Source organism: Dysidea avara, chromosome 5 (genome assembly GCF_963678975.1).
Source record: "Dysidea avara chromosome 5, odDysAvar1.4, whole genome shotgun sequence".
NCBI classification, from domain to species: domain Eukaryota; kingdom Metazoa; phylum Porifera; class Demospongiae; order Dictyoceratida; family Dysideidae; genus Dysidea; species Dysidea avara.
In genome coordinates this window covers 27,887,451-27,908,344 of record NC_089276.1, presented here as the reverse complement: position 1 = coordinate 27,908,344, position 20,894 = coordinate 27,887,451, and the positions used below count along the sequence as shown (strand labels likewise).

General features: G+C 38.1%; 2 protein-coding genes across 4 annotated transcripts in view; both read right to left on the bottom strand.

Moving 5' to 3' along the window:
• LOC136256336 (uncharacterized) overlaps positions 1–16,242 on the bottom strand; it is a 78,912-nt gene extending 62,670 nt beyond the window's left edge. Inside the window, exons 1-3 of the mRNA XM_066049269.1 lie at positions 16,055–16,242; positions 11,085–11,369; positions 10,512–10,604 (exon numbers count right to left, since the gene is read on the bottom strand). Coding sequence (XP_065905341.1) covers positions 10,512–10,604; positions 11,085–11,369; positions 16,055–16,145 — 469 coding nt within the window. The 5' untranslated portion in view covers positions 16,146–16,242. The remainder of the gene's footprint in view (positions 1–10,511; positions 10,605–11,084; positions 11,370–16,054) is intronic.
• A 1,616-nt stretch (positions 16,243–17,858) lies between these two features.
• LOC136256953 (KICSTOR complex protein SZT2-like) overlaps positions 17,859–20,894 on the bottom strand; it is a 45,033-nt gene continuing 41,997 nt past the window's right edge. For all 3 annotated transcript variants that reach the window (XM_066050028.1, XM_066050029.1, XM_066050030.1), the window contains 10 exons: positions 20,609–20,880; positions 20,206–20,547; positions 19,824–20,025; positions 18,874–19,388; positions 18,760–18,822; positions 18,602–18,700; positions 18,410–18,549; positions 18,269–18,338; positions 18,141–18,218; positions 17,859–18,086 (listed from right to left, as the gene is read on the bottom strand). In XM_066050028.1, the coding sequence (XP_065906100.1) occupies positions 17,922–18,086; positions 18,141–18,218; positions 18,269–18,338; positions 18,410–18,549; positions 18,602–18,700; positions 18,760–18,822; positions 18,874–19,388; positions 19,824–20,025; positions 20,206–20,547; positions 20,609–20,880 (1,946 nt within the window). In that variant the 3' untranslated portion in view covers positions 17,859–17,921. The remainder of the gene's footprint in view (positions 18,087–18,140; positions 18,219–18,268; positions 18,339–18,409; positions 18,550–18,601; positions 18,701–18,759; positions 18,823–18,873; positions 19,389–19,823; positions 20,026–20,205; positions 20,548–20,608; positions 20,881–20,894) is intronic.

Sequence of the window (20,894 nt, the reverse complement as noted above, 5' to 3'; positions counted from 1 at the left end):
CATGGTGATTTGTTTGTAGCTGAATTCTGTATAGGTGATTTGTTTACAGCTGAGCTCTTTAAATAATGGTTTCTTTGTAGCTGAACTCTCTCAAGGTAACTTCTTCTAGCTGATGTCTTTACAGGGTCACTAGTTTGTAGCTGAATTCTCTACATGGTGGTTTCTTTGTAACTGAACTCTCTACAAGGTAACTTTTTCTAGCTCATCTTTCTACAGGGTGATTTATTTGGAGCTGAATTCTTTACAGGTGATTTGTTTGCAGCTGAGCTCTTTAAAGAATGGTTTCTTTGTAGCTGAACTCTCTACAAGGTACCTTCTTCTAGCTGATGTCTCTACAAGGTCACTAGTTTGTAGCTGAGCTCTCTACATGGTGATTTTTTGTAACTGAACTCTCTACAAGGTGACCTCTTCTAGCTGATCTTTCTACAGTGTGATTTGTTTGAAACTGAACTCTCTACAAGGTAACTTCTTCTAGCTAATCTCTCTACAGGGAGATTTGTTTGTAGCTGAAATCTCTACATGATGGTTTCTTTGTAGCTGAACTCTTTGCAAGGTAACTTCTTCTATTGATCTCTCCACATGGCGATTTGTTTGTAGCTGAACTCTCTACATGGTGGTTTCTTTGTAGCTGAACTCTACAAGGTGATTTTTTCTAGCTGAACTATCTCTTTCCATAGTTGCATGAACTCCTTACAAGGTAACTTCTTCTAGCTGATCTCTCTACAGGGTGACTTGTGTGTAGCTGATCTCTATACAGGTTTCTTATTTCTAGCTGATCTCTTGAATTCTCTTCAGGGTGACTGCTCTATTAGGATGACTGCTCTATTAGAGTATCTCGATCTCGCACTTGCCGCACCAAGTTGGATTTCGTGTTATAACTCCGTGGCTTTAAGTCTGATTCTTCTACACCATTGATGAGCCTTTCTAAGATGATTACTCCATCAGTACAACGATTTTCAAAGCATTACCCTAAGCGGTTTATCTGGTAGGCGTGGCAAGCAGTCATTTTTTATTAGCTGATCTCGATTGCATAATTGTTACACACTGTTGGTTTTTTCGTTGTATCTTCCTGGTTTTTAGCTCGATTTCTTTCAAACCACAAAAGGTTTGAGGTTCAATAGTTAACCTATTCACCCACCGATTTTCAGCTTCTTCCCATACGCGGTTTACCCTGTAGGCGTGACAACATATTGGTGTTATTTTTCGTTAATAATCGCTCATAACTCTTTGCCTGTTTATCGTATTCCAGCCAAAGTTGGTACCGAGATGCGCCTTTATACCCCCCTTCTGTGTGCCAAATTTCAAGGCAACCGGATAACGCGTTCGCGTTTTATAGCAGTTTTTGTAAGTGTGCGACAAGAAAAAGAAGAAAAAAAACCCGAAGAAACTGAGCCAATTTTTGAAGTCGCATATCTCGGGAATGCGCGAAGCGATTTCGCTCAAATTTGGAATGTGGAGTGCTGCAGTTGGCGGGAATGTCCACAGCAAAAATCGTCTTGTTTCATCAAGGAAGCACAGAGCTACGGAGGTGCGAAAATTGCGTTTTCTTTCTTCCTGTCAATATACTCACGGGTGTTACGCGCCGGCTTCTTGGGCCGCACGACACACTACCGTGTGTCTTGATCTCAAGTCGGACAGTGCAGCTATAGCTAGACCAATAAAGTCTTGTTTTCTGTTAAGTGTTGTGAAGAGGTGTGGTCTCCGTACTCTATAGCTATTAGTCAATCTAGATCTTTATTTGATGGGTGTGGTCACAAACCTATCACAAACTAATCTGGCGGCGCCCACCCTTTTGCATGGCGTTACCAGACTAATTGCAAACGGGATCCCAATCGTGAGGTTGCAGACATTTAGCTGGTATACCTCTTATAGTAGCACCAGAACTGAAGCACTTCTGAAAAATCCAGCTCTGAAATCAAGTGGTGTCTAAATATGCTGCTGAAAGAAAGTGTTGATACGGAAAATTAATGCTTTGATATGATTTCATTGGATGAAGAAGAAGACCAAGCAGCCTGATTGGAGATAAAAGAAAAGACACTTGTCAGAACCCTAAAAGGCACATCCCAGTGCTAGGGCTGGGCGATAGTGAATTTTCAATGTCCAAACGATAGTAAGACACTGTTCACGATAGATGATAATATAACGATAGTTAAAATCTACTTATTACCTCACAGAGATATGCAAGGAGGGATGTATTTATGGATGTGTTTTGACTAAGAGACTAAGCAGCCTTTTAAGACTGATTTTTGTTCCCAATTATTGTTTTTACAAGTGATATTTGTATATTTTTAACCAGGAGGGCGAAATCGTTTTTGTAAAGTGTGTGTGTACCTACCTATGTTTGTCCGTATGCACCTACGTGAGCAAAGTCATTATAGTAATGGTAAAAGCAACTTTTACGCAAGAAGTAAAGCGAAATGAAGTTTGTATTAACTAAACTTTGCTCTGAGGTGGTTTCTTTTCAGTGGTCTGAAATACGGGTGTGGCGACTCTACTCAGACTTTGTGAATCGTCTTCCGTTTGGGTTTTACAGGCGTTTAACAATTGAGAAACAACAGTGCAGGCCTCGTAGACTACCAGGAATAGCCTAGTCCTTCAGTTGGAAAAGGGGGCATATCCCTGACATACGACTTTAACGAAATTAAGTGCTCATCATCTGGCAACTCTAAGTGTGTTGTTCCAAATTGCTATGTGCTTTCGTTTGCTCTCTACACAGTGGTGAGGGCATTGGTATAAAGGAAACTTAAACTACATTCCTGCAAAACCATGAACAAACAGCCAAAGTGTTAGTGCATAGAACTGTTAATCCAAAGGTCCAGGGTTTGATTTCTGTCCATGAAAATTTTTTTCTTCACAGTGCCACCTTTATGTGACATACATTTTCATATGTCAGCTATTGACAATGCTTACTTGGCAATATGTACATGTATTGACACGATTTACACATGAAAAGAAATGCTTACCATCTGGCTACGTTACAAATTTATTGCAAGCGTCTGCATTCATTCCTTCGTCCACTACAGCACGTTGAAGGCCATAATGTAGAAAAACTTCAGTGCATTCCATTGCTAACCACACGATAAACAGCTCAGCTGGTAAAGCACCTCCCTGAAGTTGTTGTAGTTACTGCTGTGTAGGGTTAGGATTTGAATCCTGCCAGTGACAAAACTTTTTTTTGTTGTATATACCTGGTGCATGCATTTTCTAACTCAGTAGTTTTCTCATAGTAAGTTCATAGCATCCTGGTATTGCTTCACAGCATATGGACTGTTGGAAAAGTATATAGTAGCACATTTGATAGGTATAGGGCAGGCCAATTGGGTGCATGTTCGTGTGTCTATGTGTTTGTCTTGTGTGTTCTATTAAGTAAGTGCCTCTCCATTTCTTTGTGATGTTAGCTACTTTCATAAATTATAAAAACAATTAGCCAGGAAGTGTGCACCTGTGTTTTTGCTTAAACCTTTGCTTGCAGTATACTACAACAAATAGTACTGCTCTAAATACTCACGTTATTATAGTGCATGCATGATAGGACAGCACCACATAATTTGCACATGTCTTGGTAATTATTGGTTTAGATTACATGCAATTCTGCTGTTTATTTAACCCGATGTTCACATCATTTTAACTACAGTGGAGCCTCAGTTATCTGAACCCCTTGGGATCAGGGGTGGTCCATAAGTCTGAGAAGTCCATATTTCTGAAACTGTGTATAAATAACCTTAAAGTAGCATAAAGAACATTTAAAAGTATACCCTAATAGAACAGTCACTACTCTAATGAAGCAATCATTTCCGTGGTCAAGAATCCGGATAAGTGGGTCCAGGTTCCACTACATGATGGTGGAATAAGGTTCATGCTAAAGATATCTAATCCAAAACAGCTGTAAAAAAACAGTGCGGCCCTCAAAAAGGCTATGGTGAAAAAAGATGTGAAATCCAAGGTGGTGGCCAAGAAATGGCTGTGATGGTAGGTTAATGGTAAAAATTTTAACAATGACAATTCAGGTGAATTTTTGTGCCGCTTGGTCTTGGCAAAAAAATCACCTAAATTGCCGTTATTAAAATTTTTACCATTAACCTACCATCACAGCCATTTCTTGGCCGCCACCTTGGATTTCACATCTTTTTTCACCATAGCCTTTTTGAGGGCCGCACTGTTTTTTTACAGCTTGGCTGTTTTGGATTAGATTTCATTTCTTTTTGTATTTGTATACCACAAACTTTGGGACTTTTTTAACCTGTCTTTTTTTTCTTTACCACAGGGAGAAGAAAAGATGAAGCAGATGTACTTTAAATATTTCTGATTTTATCAGTAAATGTACAAATTATAAATATAATACATATATTTATTACAGAACTCTCCATGGTGGTTTCTTTGTAACTGAACACTCTACAAGGTGACTTCTTCTTGATGCCCTCTCTACAGGGTGAATTGTTAGTAGCTGAATAATCTACAAGGTAACTTCTTCTAGCTGATCTCTCTACAGGGTGATTTGTTTGTAGCTGAACTCTCTACAAGGTAACTTCTTCTAACTAATCTGTCTATAGGGCAATTTGTTTGTGGCTGAATTTTCTACAGGGTGATTTCTTTGAAGCTGAACTCTCTACAAGGTAACTTCTTCTAGCTGATCTTTCTACAGGGAGATTTGTTTGTAGCTGAACTCTCTACAGGTGATTTGTTTGCAGCTGAACTCTCTACATGATGGTTCTTTGTAGCTGAACTCTCTACAAGGTGACTTCTAGCTGATCTTTCTACAGAGAGATTTGTTTGCAGCTGAACTCTCTACATGATTGTTTCTTTGTAACTGAACTCTCTACAAGGTGACTTCTTCTAGCTGATCTTTCTAGAGGGTGATTTGTTTGTAGCTGAATTCTCTACAAGGAAACTTCTTCTAGCTGATCTCTCTACAGGGAGATTTGTTTGTAGCTGAACTCTCTACAGGTGATTTGTTTGCAGCTGAACTCTCTACATGATGGTTTCTTGGTAGCTGAACTCTCTACAAGGTAATTTCTTTTAGCTGATGTCTCTACAAGGTCACTAGTTTGTAGCTGAACTCTCTACATTATGATTTCTTTGTAACTGAACTCTCTACAAGGTGACTCCTTCTAGCTGATCTTTCTATAGGGTGATTTGTTTGTAGCTGAACCCTCTACAAAGAAACTTCTTCTAGCTGATTTCTCTACAGGGAGATTTGTTGTAGCTGAACTCTCTACAGATGATTTGTTTGCAGCTGAACTCTCTACATGATGGTTTCTTTGCAGCTGAACTCTCTACAAGATAACTTCTTCTAGCTGATCTCTCTATAGGGAGATTAGTTTGTAGCTGAACTCTCTACAGGTTATTTGTTTGCAGCTGAATTCTCTACATGATGGTTTCTTTGTAACTGAACTCTCCACAAAGTAACTTCTTCTAGCTGATCTTTCTACAGGGTGATTTGTTTGTAGCTGAACTCTCTACAAGGAAACTTCTTCTAGCTGATCTCTCTACAGGGAGATTTGTTTGTAGCTGAACTCTCTACAGGTGATTTGTTTGCAGCTGAACTCTCTACATGATGGTTTCTTTGTAGCAGAACTCTCTACAAGGTAACTGATGTCTGTACAAGGTCACTAGTTTGTAGCTGAACTCTCTATATATGGTGGTTTCTTTGTAACTGAACTCTCTACAAGGTGACTTCTTCTAGCTGATCTTTCTACAGGGTGATTTGTTTGTAGCTGAACTCTCTACAAGGAAACTTCTTCTAACTGATCTCTCTACAGGGAGATTTGTTTGTAGCTGAACTCTCTACAGGTGATTTGTTTGCAGCTGAACTCTCTACAGAGGTATGTTCCTGAACCATTGTTGGCAGGTTTCAAAAAGTAGGTTTACTAAAACCTGACAAGGATGGCTTGTGAACATACCTGGAGCGAGGCTCTACATGATGGTTTCTTTGTAGCTAAACTCTGTACAAGGTAATTTATTTTAGATGATGTCTCTACAAGGTCACTAGTTTGTAGCTGAACTCTCTACAAGGTGACTCCTTCTAGCTGATCTTTCTACAGGGTGATTTGTTTGTAGCTGAACTCTCTACAAGGAAACTTCTTCTAACTGATCTCTCTACAGGGAGATTTGTTTGTAGCTGAACTCTCTACAGGTGATTTGTTTGCAGCTGAACTCTCTACATGATGGTTTCTTTGTAGCTGAACTCTCTACAAGATAACTTCTTCTAGCTGATCTCTCTACAGGGAGATTTGTTTGTAGCTGAACACTCTATAGGTGATTTGTTTGCAGCTGAACTCTCTACAACATGGTTTCTTTGTAGCTGAACTCTCCACAAGGTAACTTCTTCTAGCTGATCTTTCTACAGGGTGATTTGTTTGTAGCTGAACTCTCTACAAGGAAACTTCTTCTAGCTGATCTCTCTACAGGGAGATTTGTTTGTAGCTGAACTCTCTACAGGTGATTTGTTTGCAGCTGAACTCTCTACATGGTGGTTTCTTTGTAGCTGAACTCTCTACAAGGTAATTTCTTTTAGCTGATGTCTCTACAAGGTCACTAGTTTGTAGCTGAATTCTCTACATGATGGTTTCTTTGTAACTGAACTCTCTACCAGGTGACTCCTTCTAGCTGATCTTTCTACAGGGTGATTTGTTTGTAGCTGAACTCTCTATAAGGAAACTTCTTCTAGCTGATCTCTCTACAGGGAAATTTGTTTGTAGCTGAACTCTCTACAGGTGTTTTGTTTGTAGCTGAACTCTCTACATGATGGTTTCTTTGTAGCTGAACTCTCTACAAGGTAATTTCTTCTAGCTGATGTTTCTACAGGGTGATTTGTTTGTAGCTGAACTCTCTACAAAGAAACTTCGTCTAGCTGATCTCTCTACAGGGAGATTTGCTTGTAGCTGAACTCTCTACATGTTGCAGCTGAACTCTCTACATGATAGTTTCTCTGTAGCTGAACTCTCTATAAGGTAACTTCTTTTAGCTGATGTCTCTACAAGGTCACTAGATTGTAGCTGAACTTTCTACACGATGGTTTCTTTGTAACTGAACTGTCTGCAAGGTTACTTCTTCTAGCTGATCTCTCTACAGGGTGATTTGTTTGTAGCTGAACTCTCTACAAGGAAACTTTTTCTGGCTGATCTCTCTACAGAGAGATTTATTTGTAGCTGAACTCTCTACAGGTGATTTGTTTGCAGCTAAACTCTCTACATGATGGTTTCTTTGTAGCTGAACTCTCTACAAGGTAACTTCTTCTATTGATCTCTCTACAGGGCGATTTGTTTGTAGTTGAACTCTCTACGTGGTAGTTTCTTTGTAGCTGAACTCTACAAGGTGATTTCTTCTAGCTGAACTATCCCTTTCCATAGTTGCATGAACTCCCTATAGGGTAACTTTTTCTAGCTGATCTCTCTACAGGGTGAATTGTTTGTAGCTGATCTCTCTACAGGGTGACTTGTTTCTAGCTGATCTCTATACAGGTTGCTTGTTTCTAGCTGATCTCTTGAATTCTCTTCAGGGTGACTGCTCTATTAGAATGACTGCTGTATTAGAGTATCTCGATCTCACACTTGCTGCACCAAATTGGATTTCGTGTTATAACTCCGTGGCTTTAAGTCTGATTCTTCTACACCATTGAAGAGCCTTTCTAAGATGATTACTCCATCTATACAGCGATTTTCAAAGCATTCCCCCTAGCGGTTTATCTGGTAGGCGTGGTAAGTAGTCGTTTTTTATTAGCTAATCTCGATTGCATAATTGTTACACACTGTTGGTTTTTTCGTTGTATCTTCCTGGTTTTTAGCTCGATTTCTTTCAAACCACAAAAGGTTTGGGGTTCAATAGTTAACCTATTCACCCACTGATTTTCAGCTTCTTCCCGTACGCGGTTTACCCTGTGGGCGTGACAACATATTGGTGTTATTTTTCGTGAATAATCGATCATAACTCTTTACCTGTTTATCGTATCCTAGCCAAAGTTGGTACAGAGATGCGCCTTTATACCCCCTTCTGTGTGCCAAATTTCAAGGCAATCGGATATGGCGTTCGCGTTTTATAGCAGTTTTTATAAGTGTGCGAAAAGAGGAAGAAAAATAAGAAGAAAAAACGAAGAAACTAAGCCAATTTTTGAAGTCGCATATCTCGGGAACGCGTGAAGCGATTTCACTCTAATTTGGAATGTGGAGTGCTGAAGGTGGAGGGAGTGTCCACAGCAAAAATCGTCTTGTTTCATCAGGGCAGCACAGAGCTACGGAGGTGCAAAAATTGCATTTTCTTTCTTCCTGTCAATATACTACGGGTGTTGCGTGCCGGCTTCTTGGGCCGCACAACACACTACCGTGTGTCTTGATTACCATGCATGCTACTTTAGGACATATGGTCTTTAATGCTTCATTCCAATGCATTGATTCATGTTATTGTGGCTAATGTGGAATGTGAAATGGTTCTGCACATAGGGCAGGTACCAATGCTAGTCACAGATAATATAACATAAATGGGGATTAGCAACGGTGTCGTCATTCTCGTAGGAACCAATAGTTTTATGCATGGGCAATCCTTGTTATAGGTCCGGCCATAACTTGCTAACTCTACTTTGGTTCTTTGTGAATTTACCTTAACAGTTTCCTCTTCACTTTTACTTCGGGTGAGTGTTATCAAATCATGGCGGTATGGAGTCAGTTTGTCTCAAACTTTATCATTACGGTTGCCCAGGCATGGAACCAATAATTTTTGTGGCGCTATTAGACTACACTGACAAGGTACAAAAATTTTTTCAACCTTAATGAAGTCCACAATGGTTGAAGATTTGTATGAAGGATATATTTTGTGAACTGAGGCTGATTCTGAACTCGTAACCAAGACACATCAAACCTGTAACAAGGATTGTCTGTAGTGATGTCACTGTTGCCAATCCCTTATTATCTATGCCCCATACACATAAAACACACTCCCTTTCATGAGAGATATAAAAAATTATGTGAACTACGTACACAAGATAAAAGCTGGTGAAACAAGATATATATGAATCATGGTATTATAACATAGCCTTGTGAGAAAACCCCTACATTGGCATGTTGCAACAATTATTTTTGAACAATACCAAGTAGGGATTTTCCACAGGGCTATGGTATAATACTGTCACTCATATCTCATTTCACTAGTTTTTACTACTTCATATTCAAACTAATAATTTATAAATACATTAGTTTGCTTAGTTTTTTGTTATCAAATGGTACGGTAGCATCATTTAAGTAGGGATCACCCCGAAAATTTCGTGTGCTGCCCAAAATTCTGCCTTTGAAAATCATCCTAGAGACATCTTACATGACAAAAAATCACCTTTACAGAATACTAGTCCATATAATATATAATACAGCATTAAATATAAGAAAACACTTACAAGTGACCGGATATAGAATTTTAAAAATCTCCAAAACTCGAACTTTAGTCTCACTGCCTCACTGACCACAGTTGCAAGGCTATAGAGCCTAAATGAAGCAGTGCACGGCCATCATTTTATGCAATAATAACAAACTCACCAGTGGGATGTAGGGCTGGGGGATAGTATGAACATATCGGAATATTGGGATAGTATTGCTATCATGTATCGCCTATCGTTTGAAAAATTACAATTGGACAGTAATTAAAATGTAACAAGTTGATGTGCTACTTCTAAAAGCCAGGCGCTATACAGCTAGCTAACTCATCTGGAATTAACCACCTATGTTTAGTATTTTAATAAGTTGTGCAATAATGTATAATTAATTTACTATAATTCTTGTATTTCGTAATTCATGAAATTTTCGTAATTCTTCAATTACGTTGCTATGCACTGCTAAGGAAGCGCTTGTTAAACAAACCACTTATAACAACATTATTACACACAAAAGTATCTTCTAAACTGTTTCATAGTTTTACTGTAGTGTTTTTTCCCACAAATTCTCTCCACTAAACCTCAAAGCTGCTCTTTATTTTCGTTCGCCCATGTCAATACATGCTTTGGTTGTCGAGTTAGCTGCATCACGAAGCAGACGGAAGGATAGACAGACAGACAGCGTTATAACAAGATTGGGGGAATCATGTATGCCAAACCATCAGAAATTTTATGGCTACACCTTTGCATGGTATTAGGAGACTGTGCTGAATTTAGTATATTACCTTCTTGACTAGTGGGCAAATCCAATGTAAAAGTGTTTTACAGATAGAACTACATATGAGTAAAAATCACTTTTTCATTCTTCCTGTTAATGCTGTAACACACTGGTATGACATGCTGGTAATTTCTTTGTGGGCCACACAACACACAGTGTGTGTGTTTGTTTGTGTGTGTATGTGTGTTTTGATAATAACTACATGGGGTATTTATTATTAGAATAACATTATTTATACAAAAGCTCTGTATTACATTCAAAATTATGTTTTAAATGTTAAAATAGATGATTACATTGCACGTACATAGGTCTGTAAACGTACAGATATACTTATAAAACCTACATGAGACAAATGCAACTGCACTGCACAATACCACTTACCAACCGGAACAACTCCTTCATGAGTTTGTCTAACTGGATTACTACTAGACTGAGCAAACGGTGGTAGTGGCTGTCTGGTTGAAGTACTTGATGCTGTATAATGTAAAAATCAACAACTTTGTAATCAAGCAGTTCAATATTTGCATGTACAACTTCATTTAGATGCAAGTGTAAAAATTGTTTAGTTTTCACTGTAAAAGTGAGAATCACTAGTAACCCTTGGGTTGCAGCTAAGACTTTACATTAATGCTTTGTAAACCATTTCTAGCACAGTATTATAATAAAGACATGTTGAATACAGTGAACCATCAAGTGTGGACAATCATATACATACTACTGTAGTGAATGCATATGCATGCATCCACTTGTACACAATGAACACATCTGCAGAAGAAAAATTGCTAAAATGACTATAATATATATGTGAGTTCTATCAGTTTCCATTAGTGTGTTGTCATGGTGAATTACCTCAGTGCTACATCATACATCTAAGTCTGAAATCCCATGTATTTGTATGTATACTGTGCATATGGTTGTCTGCATGTATGGATGAGAATTACGTATGTTACTAACCAAAGAATGCTCCTTCCACAGATGCAGCTACTCCATTCAGTTCAACACCTGGTGCCCTCAGTGCTGCCACTAGTTCATGCCAACTGGCACTGGGATGAGTTTGTAACCAGTAGCCAAACAATGCTGTACAACATCCCATCACATCATCATTGTTTGCTCTGATGATTTCCAGCTGTGGTGCTTGATGCTCATCCAACAGCTGTATTCCCAATTGATACCACTTGGAGCTCACATTAGTAATGATCCAAGCATTCTGTAATTTTCTTAGAGTTGGTTTGGAATCACCTAAATATTCAATATTAATTGTGTTGACTACTACTCTACTAGAACTATAAGCAGTTCATGGTAGTTGATGCAATTGTTTAACAAACAATTTACTGACACAATAAGTTCAGTATATCGATATTAAAAGCACATATTCAAGTGTACTGCAAAGTAGTTGTGATACAGTATAATTATATTATTATGCTGAATGCTGTCTGCATGCATGCACGGTGTTTACTGTTCAGTCTCTGCCCGTATCAACACAATTCATCCTCAAACTAAAGTGCACGTCATCTGACCACCTTAAGAATTTTATTTCAAGTGTCTGTGTGTTTCCGTTAGTTCTCTACACTGCCAAACCTTGGGCTATATTCCTTTTTGTAAACCACAGGGAAAACTGTACATCTGCTGAAACAAAGATAAGAAGCTTAAGTATATTGCTATTACTATAGAACAGGTGGCTCAAGTCTATTATGCCAGCAACATACTTTTTGGTATACTATACAAAAGCATCAAGCATAATGCTGGCATAATAGCTACTGACATAATAGGCATTATTTCAGGCATAATAGGCTGAAGTTTGCATTATTTTAGAGAAGATCCTCTACGGATCAAGAAAGAAGTTGCAATAGAATTACGTATGTGATCCACTGAATATCTGTATCAATGGTACTAACCTTTGATTCCAAGGTAATGTAACAGCAATCTTTCAAGTTTGAATAGTAGATGTTGACAGGTACAAAGTATTGCAATTTATGTAACGGTATAGTTGTTTTAACTAAAAATTTGAGGCATTATGAAATGCATATAAAAAAGAGAATACATAATTTTGCACAAAACATAATAGGTAAATTTAAAGGCATAATAAACTCAAGCCTGTTTGTAAGCCAATTGTATTTATGTCAGTCTGTCTGCAAGTTTACACTGTGCGTACTATAAGAGTGTAAATACTTTTGAGAACTTCCCCATAGATTTTGTTCACAATTTATGGCATCCTGAAATACAAGTCGTTGTGTGTTTGTCAGGCTGGTGTGTGTTCTATTAGAATCAGTACTGTGTTACCATAAAGTGTACACCTGTGTAAATTGGGCCAGTTCTACGTACCATGTTGTAGGGCATACTAATAAGGCAGTGTTGTATTGCAGGAGTTTGAACTTTTTGCTACACACTTATGTCTTCCAGAATATCTAGAAAACATAAGGTGTGCACTGACATGCAAAACTGTGAAAATCACACTGCAAACCACGAGGTATTGTTCATACCCCATTACACTGATTCAGAAGTGAATAATGAAGATGTGTAACTTGTAGGTACTATTGTGCAATCTGTACATAACACAATATTACTGCCACCACACAGATAGTTTGCAATGCATGTTCAACTGCTTCACATTGCACTCTAACTGTTTCCTAACCTACTCGTACTCTGTGTACTACATTACCGTAAAGTCATTGAATAACTACAAGGGTTTCCATTGTTGTGTAAGAATTAACTTTTATTTGTCACTACAAATACTTCAGTGTATAATATTATAGCTACACAATGGAGGAAGCCTTGCACCATAGGGCAAGTACTAATAATATAGTCTATCATACAGTACTGTAGTACAGTTACCATAGGGTATCATGGAGGTTCGGGCTGTCTTGCCCAAATATATCACCCATAAAAAGCCTCATTTTTCTTTCGTAGCAGGTTGATGGTGTTGGTCAGGCCAAAAATTCCTTCAGAGCAACCCCAAACTATTCCAACAATTTAATATGAGATCTTTAAAATTTCTATTAATTTAACTACAGGGCTTGATTTCTTCAGTGTTCGATGTAGCTTTGCCCCAAGACGTGCCTTTTCGCCAACTGCAGCAGCTACAGCGAATGCGTATATCACGGACTTACCTTTGTACTCCTTTGTGTCCCATTTATTTCTCTACTGTACTGTGTAGGTGTGGATTCGCAGTAATGCGTGATGATTTCAATGTACCTAGCTGCCACAAAAATTGCTCATAATATTCATAGTAGTGCTCGGAATTGCCGAGCACTAATCCATAGTGACTGGACTGATTTCAGAGGTGACTATTTGCACTGTTTGCAATGTATAATATGTTCAAAATGATTTCTGTGATATCATGCAACACATTTCCAATAGTAGGTAGAGGTGCACCGATATCAATATCGGTATCAGTGAAAAGTTGACTTTTTAGCGGATATGAGCAGATATTACACATAAGTACTATAATTGTCCAATGCATGCTATAGTTGACTTGGTAGCACAATGGTCAAAGTATGAGACTGGAGTTGTACAGGTATTCATAATGGACAGGGTTCAAATCCTGAAGTGGTTTCCACCTTTTTTTCTTTTTTGCACACCTTTTTATCATCACCTTTTCACTATTCTTTGTTTTTTCTTTACATAGGTTTTGGTGACCACCTTTTAAGCTTTTTGTCACATTTTTTACACATTTATTGTTGTGTCATACTAAAAACCTTTTATTTTCAGATATCGGAATCGGTATTTTTTTAGCCAATATATCGGTTATTGGTATATTGGAAAATTTCCACCTCTAATAGCAGGGTGTACTCTAATATCTACGATAAAACTTGCATGGAACCATTCCCACTGACTGATCTTTATTTATCTGTTTAGTAAAGTTTAGAAGTCCTCACAGGTTAGATAACTCAAAGGCTGCAGCACAAGTTGCTGTAGACATTCAGTGCTGGACACTGTAAAGCCATAACAATAATGCCCCTGTACTTTACACTTTCAATAGTCAAGTGCCCAAAACAGCACACGTCTCAGTTATAATGAATCCGAGTGACTCGGATCGCTATCTAGGTCAGCAGTAGTGACCTGATTTCAACACTGACCACCATCTGTTCAATTCCAAAGTAGGGATTTTTCCACATAGCTATGTTGTAATAGCCACCGTCATTCATATCTCTTGTTTCATCACTGGAAATTGTATGATACCAGTTTGTTGCTTTTTGACTGCTTTATTAGAGTATTCGACCTCCCTGGTTGTCTTGACTGAGCTACACAAGGGGCATGGTTTGCCATCTCTAGTCTTTCTACAGTAAAACCATAACTAGATCACTAAGGGGCATGGTAACAGTGTGCACTAACTGTTAAGTGTGAGGTACATGTTTTAATTGCTTAGGAATGTGGTAGGATAAATGATCATTTTGGTTTTATAAGTGTAGACTGCGGTCAGGCATAAATCAGGTTTGGTGAGTTTAAAAAAAATTAATTCCAACCAATCGTCTGAGTGTTTCATATTTTAAGTGAGATCCAACACTCTTAAGTCTATTTCGTAAAAGTGATATTCATCATGTACCATGTTTCTATGATGGCTGTTTAATGGCAGGATTTAGGGCAGTGCTTGTCATTTCACAGGGGAACCCTACTAATTCCATTTCTAACAAAATAGTAGTCACTTTAATACACTGTAACTCTATTGCTAACATTCTGTTTGTTACATAAAGTTATACACGAGCCCCTCCAAATAAATTTCCTGTTTTCCATCTGTACCTAGGCATAATTGCATGTGGGTGAACACTCCCCCATTTTGATTCAGTTGAAATTGGCAGCCAGCTCATAGTCTGAGTGCAACCAAGATAAAATTATGTTTTAATACACAAAAAATAAAAGCAACTGGTGACGGCTCATTAACACACTCAACTGGTAGTGTCTGTCACTGAACTGGATTACTGGACTGATGTTTATGTTTTTCTAATACCAATTTTTTGAAATGTGCATGATTTTCTTACTAACATTTCAAACTCTATCCATAATTCCAGGGCTTATTTTGCTACCATGATAGAGTTGCAAGACCTACCCTGAAGTATGTGACTAGGCCCGGTTGCAAAAACCAGACTGATGTGTATATCTCATCACTGGAATGGAATATATGCATTCTGCAACTTGTGTTACAAATCCATTTGTTATAATAAGAGCACAAAAGGTAGGCAAATTTATTATACTGTTTTCATAGCACTATGAGTCACATATCCATAAAATGGACTCCTGTCAGAATAATCACACTACGGTGCAAAATAAATAATCACACATAGTGCAGTCACATGTATCCATAAAATCTGTAAATCATTTTAAACAATTATTGGACATGCACCAAAAGGGGGTGACACACAGGCACTGACTGTAGGTAGATCTGCAACCGCGGTCAAAGTCTTGACCCACTGAAATTTCGCTTTGACCCATGACTAAGAGCTTTTTTCAACCTTTGACCGGTGACTTAGCAATGATATTTCAACACTTTTCAATTGTGGGTTGGAATTTTTTTCACCCTTGACTTGACATGATTTTGGTGGCCTTGACCTTTAACTTAGACCATGGTCGCAGATCTACCTACAGTGAGTGCCCATGTGTCACCCCCTTGCACAATGTACCCTGATGTATAACAAAAAGTGTAATGATCAGGTAATACTATAGGCAATTTCCTTTCTGTACCTGTTTAATAAATAAATAAAATGTGTAAAATCAAAACTTTGAAGTGTCACTGCCGTAGTCCAGTCCAGTGATTAGACACCACCCTTATAACTTTTAAAAAAAATAGCATTATAAACAAATCCTGTAGTATGTGTGTGTAATATTATTTTTATCCTGGAAGCAGCAAAGCTATAAACACGAGTGGTGGAGAGGGAAACAGAAGATTTGTTTGGAGGGTCTCATTGAAAGTATAATTATGTACATCTTACTCAACGGTTGTTTCGTTGTTGGCGCATCGTCACGATCGCCTGTGCCATCCGACTGTCCTTGACCGAGGCTTGGCCTCTCTGAGTCAGCCATAGACCATAGAACTGGATCACACCAATTTGTATATATCGTTGACTGCCGATACAGACACTTAAAAATACACTTCCTTGACCACGCCTTTATTTTTGTGAAACCCACAATCAGTTGTTCCAAATTTCAAAACGTTCCATAGTTTACCTTGTGAACCCGCAGTCTGTGGCTCTAAAATTATAAGCTATAATATAACTATTATTATAGCTACATAAGCCTGGTGGTCTCTCCCCAGACCTCAAGCTACTCCCAAGAAGGGATGGTTATATAGCTATCTATAGCTAATACATGTACACTAGCTAGGCCTTAATATTATTAGTTTTTCATCCTCCATAGCTAGATATATAGGTAGCTGAATGACCCAGAATGCAGTTTTCCACAGTTTCTAATACAGTATCCCTAACTTGTAAAACATGCACTCTGTCTGTCAATATAGATGACAAAGATGATTATTACGATGCAGAACCTCCACCAGGGATAGGAGTATAAGGAACACAGGAAATTCACTTTCATCTCAGATCAATGGAATTATGCACAAATAAAATAGTCAGCTAGCTAGTCAGTGTATGAAGTTTAATTTACTACTGGAACTGTTCAAACTTCTCTAGTGTTAATGTTCCTGCTGCATCTGGGGGTAGGCTAGCTGTTCCATAATTAACTTTATAATAAATTAATAATAATTATTATGTACATGTCTGATGGAAGGAAGGAGTGTAAGTGACAGCTATTATAAGAGTCTCATAATAGATGATACAGTGATGGGTGTAGAAAGTTATTCTTTTTGTGGGAGGTATAATTTTGTTAACATTAATTCAGTGACACTTAGGGTAGCTAGTTGTTTGTGATAAAACACTGGTCACAAATTTTCAAAGTTTAAAAGCTATATTATCCACTCTCCAGTTAAGCTTACCTCAAAGCTTAAAATAATAATGATACAAGTAGCTATATAGCTTTAATCTACATGTGACCGGGTTTGCAAAAATAGGGCATGTGTACATAGGCCTGAGTCAACTATGCTCAAAATTATGCTTTCAGGAATTTCCTAAAATTTCCACCTATCAATATATTATGCCCTTTATAGCTCCTAGGTTAGCAACATTTCTTACAATTATATTATCTTGGAATAATTGAATGCTCTATTAGAGTATTCACCACAATTGCAGTGACTGTTGTATTAAAGAGTAGCAATCTAAGGCATTTAAGTGTTCTATTGCAGTTTCCACTGATTGCACTATTAGGGAGTATCAATCTGTTTTCATGGAATTAAACTCCATAGTTTGAAATATCTACCTAATATGCTAGCATTTTGCTGGAATAGCACTCCAGCTTATTATGCTGGCATATTTGATGCAGCCATCATGCAGGCCTAGCCTAGCGGGCACAGAACTACACCCTGCCATATAACATCTCACAGGTATAGAATATTTTCATTCTGTAACTTGTGTGTTTTAATACCAATGAAATGTTTAACAAGTACTAAAAATTTCATAATGGCCCAGCAATAATGGAATACAAATTAAAGTTTTGCCACATCAAAGTTTTGCAGGCCCGGTCAGGAGTTTCTTGAAAGCTAAAGTTTCTGCTTAATTTGCTAACATTATACACTAGATGCTTTCTGGTACCAATTGTGCTCATGCCAGCATAACATAGCCTGGTCTCTATAGATGTGAAGCAATGAATGTCATGGTGCATGAATACTTTAATTGCACTACATACTTTTAGTTCACTGATAACTATTATTATATGTATGATTAACAGATGTAGATATACACACTTAAATCACTTTGAGTCTAGTATCATTCTAGACCACAGGAAAGAACACACAAAGTTTATAATATTTTCAATATGTTCCCGATCATCTTCAATGTGGGCTGTGATGTCACGTTGTTGGACAGGTAGTCCTCCACCCTCCCTGCTCTTACGATACACTGCTGACAAGCCATGCTAACAGGAAGTGACATAAAAACAGGAAATAACGTGATAAGCCTGCATGTCTACCTTTCCAGTGTGTGCATGTTCAGCCATTCCATTTTGCACTAACACAAACATGTCCTGCCAGTTTGGGTTGATAATAACCTGCGGAACATGTTATGGTATAGTGTTATCATGTGAACAGTTATACTTACAGCATATTCCTTCTTGCCATCTTCACTGCTATAACTACGAAAGTTGAAGTCAAACTTCGACTGTAGTAAACTAAAAAATAAAAGGAAAGATTAGAATTTACCCATTTCATTGATACAATAAAGTGCCTGATAGTGAGTTACCTGATCAAGTGGGAATACCACTGGCGACTCATCTTGTTAAAGATTGTCAGTCTAGCATCCATGGTGTCCAGTGGACACACATTGACTAGTGATAGTAATGAACAAAACTCTGAATAGGTCAGTCTCTCCAGACCCTGTAACTGTACCATACAAAGTTGTGTATATCATTGACAATGGTTGATCACTGTTTACCTTCTTATTACGGTCACTGGTAGAGGGTAACTGGGTCCCATAGAGCAACCTTTTCCACAATCTCTCACGTGTCATATGATGACTAGCTTTACGCACCAGCTACAAAATACATTATTATAAATTTTAAGATATCATTATGAAAATGGTATGTATGTTACCTGTTCCAAATGACTTTTAAGACTGTCAATTTGTTCAGTGATCATTTGATCATTAATTACCACCTATTATGAGAGAAGGAATAATAGACTAACTCAATACATAAAGAGTTATACTTGTGATGCAGAACTTGGTGAATACAGAGATTCATAACCAAGTGACCGTCTCTTCCTCTGTACACTAATATGTAGGTCTTCATCATCTGTACTGATTGGGAGATCAGGTGAAGGGGAAGGACTCGGAATGGGACTTGCTAGCTGCCAGTGAGACAAACGAGGAAACTCCTCATATTTGTTGAGCATCACTAAGTACAACACAAGTTCTAGTGACGTCTTCTTCTGGTCCTTTGGTTGTTGTTGTTGTGCTTCTTCATTATAAGCCATCAATAACATTACATCATATTGGTGTTGAGTGACTTGTAACAAATTAGTGAAACACACTTCAGTGGTAGTGCCGAGATTCTCTGGTGATATGTCCAGTAAGAGACACAAGTGTTGAGTAGGCAGTTCTGAAGCTGACAAGTTGGGTCGACCTTCAATGGTGGTCATGTTGAACTCGGCAGAGTTGGCCAGTATGTGTTTGTATAGCTCCAGTGGGTTAGTATTGCTGATCAGTGGAATATTCAATCCAGCTACAAGTATGAAGTTGTCTGTGATTATAGTTATTAAACGTATGGAGTCTAGTAAGATTAAACCTAATTAGGCCTAGTGATAAATGAAATTTATACTACAGGTACTTGTCCACAGATTGTCATAAATAGCAATACCATGCAGTTTTTATCAGGTGACAGCTACTAAAACCAGTACATTCATTATACACATCACCACATGCAACGTCACAGAAAGCAGGCTATATCCACTTGGTAAGAGTGCACATCGATTCAGTGCTCTGTTGGACAATACAGTTTATGAGTCATACCCCATGCAGCAATTCATTTCGGTGATCACTAATAAAATATAAAAATTATGGATATCAGATGAATTGCAAAGTGGGAATATTGTATATGTGCATTTACAGTTTTTCAAAGTACATGGGCATTTCATTTGCACATGTATAAGCTAACAACCTTTAGATACTCTGTTTCTGATGTAGTGAGGAGGTCTAGCAAACTGTTTAGTAAATGTCTCTAGGAACTGTAGCACATCAACAGCATGAGAAGGATTCTTCAACAATGTCCTCAGGTATTGTAAGTGGAAGTCATAGGCAAATGAGTGAACATGAGTGAAGTCCTTCAGTTTAGCACATTCTGCTGAGAATCGTTCAGACACCTGGAGGGATATGAGCCCAGTCACTATACAGTTAATAATTCACTGGGAAAATGTACATAAGAGATAGAGCATGTTAGCCATATTATGCTTCAAATGTAGTGGGTCTACACATGCACATACAGTAGTAGGCACTTCAGCATACACTAAAATTTTATTAGCTTGACTATAATTCTGCAATACCTTAGGAGACACTGATTGAAACATCTCTTCATCAAGTCTGGTGCTTTCCAATGAGAAAAGCCTTACATGAAATATTTTCTTCTGAAGGAAAGTGATATCTACTAGCATTATACCACCTGGCCATGATCGCTGGAAACATTGATATAACTGAGATGGTTTTTCTGACTTGACAGTAGCCATACTTTCTTGGGATCTGCCATGACGCGTCTTCTTGGGGGAGACAGTCAATGGAGTGCTCTCATTAATATGAACAAAATTAAGTGACTCCAGGTAGTGACAATATTTGTTAAGAAAATCAGAACACAGTTCATCAAGCCACTCTGAGGAAGCAGTACTCACAATCTAAAATACAGCAGAGAGGTTGTAAGACATTTATAATATTTTATATAATGTTTATCCTCACCACAACTTCATCACTGTCACTAGTTGTGGTTACTAGGGGGTGTGGTTGTAAACAGTCAACCAACAGGGGTGTGGTACAGTAGTGTAGAAGGCGTGACATCCTCTTTAATGACATCACTTTGTTGGATGCCACAGGAGCACTCTCATCGACTTTCTTCTGCTGCCAAGTGGCAAACACTTTAGTGAGTAGCTGGATGCTCTCTGCTTGACGGCGAACGTGTATCCAAACATCTTTAAACTGATTACCATGGCGACATACCATGTCAGCTATATCTGCATAAACACAA